At 37.7% G+C, this 12,001-nt stretch overlaps 1 protein-coding gene across 1 annotated transcript; it reads left to right on the top strand.

The window, feature by feature from the left end:
* The first annotated feature begins 10,621 nt into the window (after window positions 1-10,621).
* On the top strand, window positions 10,622-11,795 carry LOC113286779 (protein EXORDIUM-like 2). The gene has a single exon (XM_026535394.1). It carries the CDS (start codon window positions 10,694-10,696, stop codon window positions 11,633-11,635), a length of 942 nt encoding a protein of 313 aa, XP_026391179.1. The 5' UTR covers window positions 10,622-10,693; the 3' UTR covers window positions 11,636-11,795.
* The last annotated feature ends 206 nt before the right edge of the window (window positions 11,796-12,001 follow it).

Genomic DNA, 12,001 nt, shown 5'->3' on the forward strand with positions numbered 1-12,001 from the left:
AGGTTTTGTTACGTCTTTTGATAATAATCAAGGTGAACAGGAACCAATTGATAATCCGGTCCTATATTCTCGAAGAACAACCAGGAGTTATCAATCACCTCACAACAATCTTAATTGTATGGTAGCGAAACAAGATTTTGCGGAATCATAAACAATGAGACGAAGATGTTTGTGATTACTTTTTATATCTTTCCTATCGGAGATATCAATCTCAAGCCAATCAATCTGATTTTACTCGTACAATATAAGATGCAAGATCAGATCACACAACTACGATAAAAGTAGTATCGGTCTGGCTTCACAATCCCAGTGAAGTCTTTAAGTCGTTAACCTGGTTTTAGAAGAAGAAAACCAAAGGTTAAAGGAGAATCGACTCTAGCACGCAAACTAGTATCACACGTAAGGTGTGGGGATTAGTTTTGCACAATACTAGATGTCTCCTTTATATAGTCTTTCAAATCAGGGTTTGCAATCAATGTTAGCTTAGTAACAAAGCATTCAATGTTCACCGTTAGATGAAAACCTGATATAGATTCAAGCTGATATTTCTCAACCTTTAGATCGAAAACTTAGCTTGTTACACACACTTGGCAATGCACGCTTCTAGGTTTGTTAACCGTATCCAAACATATGCATTTTTTGGTTCAACAATAGTTAACCAAAAGGTTAGCCATATGAGCATTTCATATCAACCATGTTCTTCTTCACCATAACTAGTTCAAATGACTTCAAATGAACTAGTTAGAGAGTTGTTCAATTGCAAGGAAATCTTATGTACCACACAAGACACAATTGAAGCAAAGATGATTTGGTTCACTTGAACCGGTTCATGAACTTTTATAGACACGGTTTGCAAACTGCATTCCTTAGTATTTTTAAATTTAAGTTCAGAAATCATCTTCAGATATATAACCTTCTCAAGTTCGCAGACTAGGTTCGCGGACTTAGCTTCACGCAAGTAGTTTGTCAACTCCAGCAGAAATTCTCGGGTTTGAGAACTTCGACAGTTCGCTTGATCAACAAAGTTCTCTTGATCAACAAATTTCGCTTACTTTGGTTCAAGGAATAAGAGTTATACATAAATTTGTTTCCACAACAATGCTTATGTCCACCATTGGTTATGTAATCTAAACTCTCATTTCAATCATTGAAACATTCTTAGAGGACGTTATATAGTTGTTACACCATTTCTCGTCAAAGCAATTTTCAAGATGATTGAAACATATCACGACTTTCGTCACATGGTAAAGATAAACTTGATCGAAGCAAAAAGCTTACCAACACATATTTCGAGATATAGATAGGTGAGGTATACTCGGCTCGAAATACCAAATATGTATAATCCAAGTTTATATATATAGCATACGACTTCTTGTCTCAAAGAGTAGGAGATAGAGTAGATACACTTTTGAGTGATAGATAAGTTCAAGTCTTCACGTACGTTTTTTTCGAGAAGTTCCACCGGTTCCTTGAGTAGTTCTTCCACTTGTATGATGAATCGCCATGAAGTCCTTGAGCTCAACTACACTTTCTATTTTAGTCCGAGACTTAGCTATAATAGACTAGAAATCAAGACTTATAGTTTTGATCACTAACATTGACAAACATGCTTGAGATAGAAACGCATGCGAGTTCGACCGAGCAATGCTCCAACATAAATAAACTAGGAATGCATTCATTCACCACCACGACCACGACCCCGTTTTGTATTTTCACGACCACCACCACTACCACTACCACCACCACGGGAACGGGCCCTCTTTTTGTCAGCATTCATCTTGGCTTGTGCTTCCCTCCTGACTTTTTCTTCCCTCTTTACTTAAGCATCAGCTTGCTTGAAAAATTCATAGGAATCCTCATTGTCAACATTGCTAGCATAGTTTGCTCTTCAATCGACAAAGGCTCTCATCTTTCTCTCGCGCAACACATCACCTTCACAAGGCTCTTCAAATGCTCCTTATATTTTCAATTAAACAACAAACAATTAATAGAATGATTCGATAATGTAATTTTAAAACCGTAAGAGCAACTCTAAAATACTTATAAAGAACTTAAGACTTGTTGATGGGTCTTTCGCTGCCGTCTTCCTCTTATGAGCCAATTTTTCAGCAGTTTTTCTCTAATCACAGTAGGACGAGCCTAACCCAAGTACCACGGCATGTAATTCTCATGATCTTCATGACCTTTGGTCACCTCGTCCAAAAGACTCGTATCGACTTTACGGTTACGTCTTCCATTCCAATGATCTTTACCTGGTGCTGGAGCGTAATGGACGTCAATACTTTTTTGGGATGTGGTGTACCCTGCCCTCTCCACTTTAAAGAACGGCTCAGCATCGAAATGGGGTTCTTCTTGGACGTAGCCCAGTTGTCGCATTATCCGATGTGGATTGTACATTGAAAATCCATGGGTGAACAACAAGGGACCGTAGTAGAATGCAACATCATCTCTACGTTGGATTAAACCTTGATTTCTAGCATCTCTATACAGATCAAATATTACCTCATCCGCAGTCAATTTCTCCAAGACGATTCACACGTTGATAAGCAGATGCGGCATATCCTTATCCTGAGCACCCTTAAAACTGTATCTTTGTCCTCTTGACTTATCAATCACAAGATTCTCATTCACTTTGACATAGGAGTTGGCTTTCACTAAAGTAGGGAAGTGCTTCTATATCCAAAACTATGCAAACACAAACTTTAGTAAGAATCTTATCTTACGATCGTTTTGCAAATATAAATGATCTAGACAATAAAATTACTTGGAAAAGACATAGATTTGCATTGACTTGCGCAGTGAGTGCCCTTGAAGCCTTTGTAAACTCATTGTTCAAGTAGGCGACCACTGAAATACCCCAAAAATACTCATGCATCTGATCTAAGGGATCCAATAGTTGAAGATACTTGGCGTCAACCAAGCTTCCGGAACTGTCGGGGAAGATACATTTGCCCTGGATGTATAGAAAATAAGCTGACGCGGTACCATTGATTCGCACCAAGTCCACCCTTCATTCCTTATCATAGATTTTCTTGGTCCCTGATAATGTATCCCTCAACTTCTTCAGATTAAACTTCTTGCTTAGATGATCATCCTTCATGACAAGCATAGACTCCGTCTTAATCTGACCCCAACCGAACAAGTTCTTGGTCAATTTGAAGATATCATCCCAAGAAATGCTATTATCGAAGCCCTCACTGATTGCTTTTCCCTCAACCTTGACGCCTAGAATTTGATGAGTATCATCTGGAGTTATCGTCATCTCACCGAGTGGGAATAACATTGTATTAGTCTCTCCGTAGAACCTCTCACATAATGCAGATACGACAACTCTATCATACCCAATATTCGATCTCTCCACTGCAGGACACAACCTGGAGTTCTTGACAATCGCTTGCACCTCGTCACATTCGTCGTCAAGTGCCCATTTCTTAATCATTGAACATGAATCTTGGCACCTCAAGAGACGGATGGCATGCTTTTGATCCTAAATACCAAAAACACAAAATTAAAAGAAATACAAACACTTGAAGAAAATTTAAGATAAATACACATAAATAAAAAACAAAGACGAATTGATATTACTTACGACAGTATTTTGGATTTCACATGCCCATGTGTCTTTGTATCCAAAAAGAACATCTCCACCATCTTCTGGGGTCCCCTTTAAAGGCTCACCTGGTTTCAGTTTAACCTTCAAGTGAGGGGGAGGCATGTGGGAATCACCTGGTTTAGTGATAACCCTCTTCTTCCTTCCGCTTTAAGTTTAAGTTTAAGCTTGGGTTTGTTGATCATTATCTTGAGTTTGTTCTCCATCTTCTTCTTCTTGTTCCTCTTCCTCTTCAACAATTTCATCTTCAATACCCTTATCTTTATCTCCATTACCATCATCATCATTACCTCCTCCAACAAGTGGCATGTCTTGATCATCATCATCATCATCATTGTTACCTCCTCCAGCAGCCGGAGTTCTTTCAACATCATCATCATCATTACCTCTTCTACCTGATGGAATTGATTGGTCTTCATCTAGAGTTTCATATGAATCACTGGGTTCCGGTGGTGGTTGAGAATCATTCCGTTCACGGATCTTGACCGTTACCGGCTTAAAAAATGCCCCTCGATGTGTTGCAGTCAAGAGTTTTTCACCAACACGAGGAGGTCTTGATGGAGGAGTAACAGTTTTATTCTTTCCTTTTTGCGACCTAAACAAGAACAATTAAAAACAAATCAACAGTCGGCAGGGTCGATAAATATAACCTTGCCGGCTAAACAATGGTCGGAAGGGTCTATAACTATAATCCTTGCTGGCTAAACCATAGTCAGCAGGGTCTTACTCAAATAACCTGCCGGCTTATAACAACTCAAATAACTTGAAGGCATCAGGAGACACAAAAAAATTGAAATACAGCCGGCAGGGTAAAAAATTGTAACCCACCGACTAAAAAAAAAACTAACGCCGGCAAGATCTTCAACCTAAGAGCTTGTTGACTAACCCTAAACATGAAAAGTCGGCAAGGTCGTGTAACAAACACCTTGCCGGCTAAATAACTGCAAATTCACAAATTCGATTTTTCTGACCTAATTTGACATGCAAACATGAAATTGAAGTACTAGAGTGAGTTTAAGTAGGCCCTTATTTTCTTAATCGCGTCATTTCTTCGGTTTCAGCGGTGTTGATCTCTTACTCTTCGACGGTTTTTTTCTTCACTTTCCTTTGAACTAAATTTGCAATTCCAGGGTTATACTCATTGGGTTTTCGATTTGCTCATTTCATATGACTAGCCCTCGGCCGTGGTGGCTCCATGTTTGAAGATTAATCGGAATTTTCGAATCGACGATTACGACGAATTAATCAACGAGTTTCGGTGATGGGGGATGGAGAAGAGCCGATAAGGTGTTTGAGGAGGAGAAGAAGAAGAGGAGAAGATGAAATGAAAAAAAATGAAACTGATTAGGATAATAGGAATTATAAAAGATAAGGATAGTATTGTAACTTCACCCATTAGAACTTCTCTTAGCCCTTAAGAAAAGTCCATTTAAAATTGGATATAGCCCAATTAATCTGGGTGTATACCCAATCAAGCCTGGTAATTTAAGCATTATTCTACCTAAAAATGACAAAAAAATTGTATAGTTAATAACGTCAAAAAATGGTGAGGTCCATCTTTTAAGACTTGAATGACCAAAACCAAACACTTAAATATGGACTAGATCTCTCACAGAATACTATCATTTAATTGCTATTCGACCAATAGTCTTGCATGAATTCATGTTTGGCTTACTTGGTATAAATGGTTGATAGTGCTTGATCAAGTGTGATCTTGATTGGCTACCGTGCATGCACTTCCAATTACATTTAATGCTCTTCAACTGTTTACTTCGTATTGATATGCTTTTTCTCAATAATTTCCTATCAACGTCCACTCGTTCAAATTGTTCAAATTATTTGATTGGATGTCTCAAATTTGGAGGCCTTATGATACTGTTTGCATGGTGTCTGTTTCGGCTTTTTGTTCGAATACACAGTATGTTTTGCATTTTGCTAATGTGACTCGCTGCACAACCGTGTTCCACCGGGTAGGGCTCAAAGATATTGGAGGTTAGTCAGTACACCGACCAAGAGTCTAAAACCACACACGATGCTACTTTGAAACCACTAGAACTCCTCCTCCTCAGCCCTATTTGACACAAAAATTCAACACGTCACTTTACAGTTCCATTAAAGTGACATTTTTTAAATCTTCTGCCAAAAGCAACTTCCACACGTGTACACGATCTCTCTTCTCACGCGTGCTGTACTTTTTACGGCCTCAATTTCGAGCTAGTCATTGAAAATGGCAACCACCTCGAAACACACTGGTTAATCCCGCCGGAAACATCTAGGCAGCTAGGCTGCCCACCAAGGAGCGACGACCACATCTGACAAGGCTTAGAGTTAGTGTACCTTCGGCTGTATACGACCATCATCGTCGAGAAATGATAGGCAGCTATTACAACGTTATTACTCTTATCGTACTATTCGTGGTCTTGTCAATTTAGGCTTAAATGATCCCATTATTGTACCTAAAAATGGCATATCATTGTACAGTTGATAACGTCAAAAATGGTGAGTCCATTTTCTTAAATGACCCCAAACCAAACAGCTAATGTCGATCACAAGTATTCCAGAATAGTTTTCTCTTATTGCTGCTAGTCGACCAATTAAAAGTCTTACTTTACATGAATGGATGCGTAGCTTATTTGATATAAATGATTTGATAGTGTACGATCAAAGTGATCTTGATTGACTACCATGCATGCATATCCAAATAAAATTTAATGCATGGAATTGACAAATAAAATTAAGATTTAACGGTTAATTTCATTTTTTTTCTTTCTTGATACACCAAAACTAAACAACTCTCACCATCCTAGTAATTTCATAATTCTGTTAAGATTTAACTATTAATTTCATAATTCTGTTAAGATTTAACTGTTAATTTCATAATTCATATCAAAAAACTCAATAATTTTAGTACCTAATTAAAACTCAATAATTTTCTGTCAAACATTGACTCAAACTCAATAATTTTGTGTCAACGTCCACTCGTTATAATTTTAGAACCTAAAATCCAGCAATTTCCTACCAATTTCGACTCTTTAAAATTACACAAAATTGGTTAAAAAGACCAAAACCCATAATTCTTGGGTGAAACAGACTGGTAATTTTGGATATTGTTCAAATGGACAGGAATCAAAAAGATATTGTTCAAATATTCTGTTTGGTTATTCCACCCAGAATTTGACCTCATATTATAACAAAACTGACCTGTATGCCCTCGTCACTTACAAATTAACATCACCATCAGTTCTTCACCGTAAACAACCAATTGATCACAACGTCCCTGTTTTGCTTTGTATACTCGAGCTCAGACTATCCATTCTTTCACAACAACCCACTTATTCTTGTTTCTCTCTCGAGATCGTCAGCACCATGAGACCACATCCCTGACCTTCTCTATCGATAATGGCAGCAGCCATCAACCTAACTTAGTTCCTTCATCATCAAGAACTAATGACAAAACTCAACAGCTCGACTCCTTTCGAGCTCCATATGGCTGCAGTCGATACCGAAAGCCACTTTCATTTACAGAACTCGACACCCAGAATTTTTTCTTAATGTTGTTAACCGGCAGTGGAGAATGAGAGCCATTAGATAAGATTAAAAAGTAACCTTATTTTGAATTCATTTGAAATTTAATATTGAATCAACAAGTCAAATGTGTATCTCTCTTTCACACATGCTTAATTACATTTTTTACCATTGAAAATCAATTTGTATTTTTCGATTCTAATTTTAATGGTGATGGTGTAGTGTTTTTATTACAGAAGATTATGTTTTTAATGGTCGCGGTGGTGGTGGTGAAGGGTTGTAGGTGATAAACGAGATGAACCCAGATTCATCCTGCTTTAGATAGGGTTGAATATGGTTTCATCTATGTTTAAGCTACGATGAAACTAGTTCTATCCTGTTATATATATATATAGTTGAATTTAATTTGGTTTTATCCGTGTTCAATCCATGATGAAACTGGTTTCATCCTGTTTTAGATTGGGTTGAATTGGTTTCTTCCAAGTTTAAGCCAAGATGATATTGGTTTCATCCTGTTTTGAATTGGGTTGAATTGGTTTGTTCTAAATTTAAGCCAGTTTCATCATGTTTTTAGATTTTGTTGAATTTGGTTTCATCTATGCTATGATGAAACTAGTTTCATCCTATTGATATGGTTGAATTGAATTTGGTTTCATCTATGCTATGATGAAACTAGTTTCATCATGTTGATATGGTTGAATTGAATCTCGTTTCATCTGTGTTATGCTATGATGAAACTCGCTTCATTTATGCTAGGGTCCGTCTTAGATGGGGTTAAATTGGTTTCTTACAAGTTTAAGCCAAGACGAAACTAGTTTCATCCTATTTTAGATTGGATTGAAATTAACAAATTGAATTATTTATTTTCAAAAGTTACTTGCAAGAGATAATTTGAGTAGCGATGGTGGTGTTAATGGTGAAAGATATATTGAATCTTGCAGGTGCATCTAGTTTGAACTGGGATAAATCCATACACATCCAAATTAGGGAAATATTTATGGAATTTAAAATAAAATTAAAGCTAGTTCTGTTAATCGGAATTCATGTCGCTGTCGATGAGACTGGAAACCATGACGGAGTTGGTCGCTGTGGTGGCAGTAATAACGAGGGAAGTTGGTGATGGTGGTAACAATAAAGAAAGTTAGTAAAGATGGTGGCGGTGATTGTAACAGTAGGGGGAATTAATAAACATGGTACATGTGGTGAGCGAGATAAGAGTTGAAATAGGTGGTGGTGGTGGTGGTGGTGGTGGTGACTGCGGGGAGAATTGATGAAGGTATTGGATGACTTTCGCCGCTAAAGAGAGATTGAATATGTTACAGAGAAAATTTCGAATCTGGTTTTGGGCTATAATTGCCATCATAAGAATTAGCTGGCACCTGTCCATTTCACCCAGGCTAATAGTCTACTCGTCCATATGAATCGGAAAATATACTTTTTTGGCAAAATAACCCATTTTCTGTTAAAATTATTTGGTTAGACTTTTCGACCTTAAAGGTTTTACAATACGGACTTCAATTACAAAGCATATGTGCAAACATCGTTCAGGTTCAATAGTATTATCTTACAGCGACATGATAATATAAAATTAGCTGAATCTCTAAAACAACATATTTTCGCTTCTAGTAATTCTATATTCACCGAGAAAAGAAATAAGAAACTCCTACAAATGTTTTGTAAGATATATTTTACGTATATGGTGTGAATCTTGTGAATTATCAGGCCCAAAATTTGTGAGTCAATGATTGGGATCTCCCCTTATACTTTTCGTGGAGTTTTCCAGAACAGCTTAGACTAAGTTCTATGGGCCAGATTAGCCATAAAGCATTGCAGATTACACAAAATGCGTTGCTTACTCTGTAACACTACTTCTCTTTCCAGGTATATCTCGCATTCCAACTAGTAGCGAAATAGTTTCGTTGAATAATTCAGCGCAGAGAAAATCAACTTTTCGCTGAATGGTTTAGCACAGATTGATTTATTTTTTAATCTGACGGTAGAGATGGTTGTGTGGTTCCATTCAGTACAATCTAATTATGCTTTTCATTGTTCCATTCAACGCATCTAGATGCTATATTAAAAAACCATAAGACTTAGCGTTAATGCTATTTCACGTCTGCAAAATCGTTATATTCTTGCAGTTGCAACCCCCATCTAGTTGGTAACACACAGTTTAACAAAATTTTGCACAGTGATCCACCGGGCATGCCGACTTGAAGCAACCTACTTATAGTCTTAGAATCTAGACAACTCCCTCCCCCACCGTTAGATATTATGCTTGGCACAAAAATTCAACATTCAAAATCTCACTTTATAATTTTAACTCTTACCTGCTTTTCTTTTTCCGACCCCCACAATAAAGCCATAACCAAACAAAGTTACAAAGCCTCTTTTCATTTATCGACCATCCTTTGTTGACCAACCAAGAGACACGTGCTCACCCTCCATACAGTCACGTGCATTGAACTCTACCATAGAAATTTCCTCTACATTCCCCTCCAACTCCAACCGGCCCAATATCTTAGAGAGCTACTCATTGAGAGACGGGTCCGGGGTCCTCCACTACCGCCACCACTTCCATTTCCCACCCAATATAAGCACCCAACCGTCCCACCACCACCACCACGACCGCCACCCACGGCCTAGGGTCACTGTTTCTTGGCATCATCCAAAACCAAACACATTTTTAATTCTTTCCCAACCCCAAACCAAACAACAAGCAGATCAGATTAGGTTCCTCCGAACACTTCTAAATAAAATACCAAAAAAAAAAAAAAGAATTTATTCAAATTTTGCTTAAAAATTAACTTTTTATTGTACTTTATTTATTTATAATATTCACCACCATTATTGTCGAAAATCGAACCCTGCCTAAAACGAAATGAATCCTTTTTTCTTAGATTTATTTATATGATTATACCATCTCACTGGTCCCATCGAACTCATGGTGAAGGTTCATGTCATCACCCTATGATTATTTCCCTAACCCCACCCTACACCCTTTACCTGCAAATCTAATCCACGTCACCGGTGATTCACTACATCACCTCAGAATATTGTTTTCAGTGTTTTATCCATTTAATTTTTGTACCACCACCAGATCATGATCATTGATGATCATTAACAATTATTTTGATCAATGACTTGAGACCCACCGTGATGACATGGAAATTTCGATTAGTCCATTTCAAATTTTAACTTAGGTAGCGTGTGTTACACAATAACATTTAATCATCATCATGAAATGTCTTATTTCTAGATCTGCTGCTAGTGGTCTGATTCTTCCTTTCAAAACAGTGACCTATAAAAAGAGACCCCTAAAATCTTTATGTACACGTCAAGACATACAGTACCCTACAACAGCCTGTCTCTATACTGATATCCTATCAGTACATCACACGTGTCGTCTCTTTAAACTCCATCCCCTTCACAGCTGTTACCCATCTCATCGTTTTTCATCATCATCTTCTCCCCTATATAAACCCTCACACCTCCTCTGCATCCTCAAATCACCTCCTCTGTTCTTCTTCTCTACTGTAAAAACCATAAACCCTTTCAATGGCATTTTCATCTTCTAAACCCTTTTACTGTTTTGCTCTTGTAATTTCACTTGTGTTACTAGTTGCAACAAACCCATCAATGGCTACAACGAGAAAATTATCAGCTCTGGTAGAACAAGACCCACTTGTTCTGAAATACCACAAAGGAGAACTACTCAAAGGAAATCTAACTGTGAATCTCATCTGGTATGGTAAATTTACACCAACCCAGCGTTCGATTCTTATTGATTTCATTCAATCATTGAGTCCATCAAGAAGTTTGATTTCACCTTCGGTTTCATCATGGTGGAAAACAACTGAGAAATACAAAACCGGTTCATCAAAGATCGTATTGGGTAAACAAATCGTCGATGAGAAATACCGATTTGGTAAATCACTGAAGAACGTTCATATCGTGTATTTAGCTTCTCAACTGAAGATGCACAACTCCATTAATGTTGTTTTTACTGCCAAAGATGTTACTGTTGAAGGTTTCTGTATGAGTAAATGCGGTTCTCATGGTTCAGCAAGTATTGGTAAAACCAAGGATAGTAAAAAGTTCGCTTATATTTGGGTCGGTAACCCGGACACTCAGTGTGCGGGTCAATGTGCTTGGCCATTTCATCAACCGATTTATGGCCCTCAATCACCACCTTTGGTTTCACCTAATGCTGATGTTGGAGTTGATGGAATGGTTATCAATTTAGCAACTGTTTTAGCTGGTACCGTGACGAATCCGTTTAAAAATGGGTTTTTTCCAGGTCCGGCAATTGCTCCACTTGAAGCTGTTTCAGCTTGTACCGGGATTTTCGGAAAAGGTGCTTATCCGGGTTATGCAGGTGATGTGTTGACGGATAAAGTTACCGGTGCTAGTTTTAATGCTCGTGGTATAAATGGCCGGAAATATTTGCTTCCTGCCATGTGGGATCCTAAAACTTCTACCTGTTTAACACTTGTTTGAACACGGTGGTGGTGGGATTATAATCATGGGAATGCTGCCTTGTAAATAAATGGGTTTCTTGATCTTTTTCTTTTTTCATTGTAAATGTTTGTGTGCAAGGTAAAATATTCCAAAAGAGTTTGGTAGTAATAATAAATATATGCAGCAGTTTTCTGTAGGATCGGAATGTTTGCGAGCTTTTCTTTTCACGTTTTTGTCATTTTAGTACCAGAATTGCGCTTACGGGGAGGGAATTTAGTGGTGGATATTCGTACTCGTTTTACGGATGAAAAGAAAAAATCCTGACAGAAAAAAATCCCGATAGGTGCTACTAAATTTAAGGACCCATGAGTATTAAGGAAGCGTAACCTGTTTATATAACATGAA

This window comes from Papaver somniferum, chromosome 6 (assembly GCF_003573695.1).
Source record: "Papaver somniferum cultivar HN1 chromosome 6, ASM357369v1, whole genome shotgun sequence".
NCBI classification, from domain to species: Eukaryota; Viridiplantae; Streptophyta; class Magnoliopsida; order Ranunculales; family Papaveraceae; genus Papaver; species Papaver somniferum.

What these genes read in the sequence shown, in the direction of transcription:
- LOC113286779 (XM_026535394.1), top strand. Translation starts at nt 10,694, where the DNA reads ATGGCATTTTCATCTTCTAAACCCTTTTACTGTTTTGCTCTTGTAATT.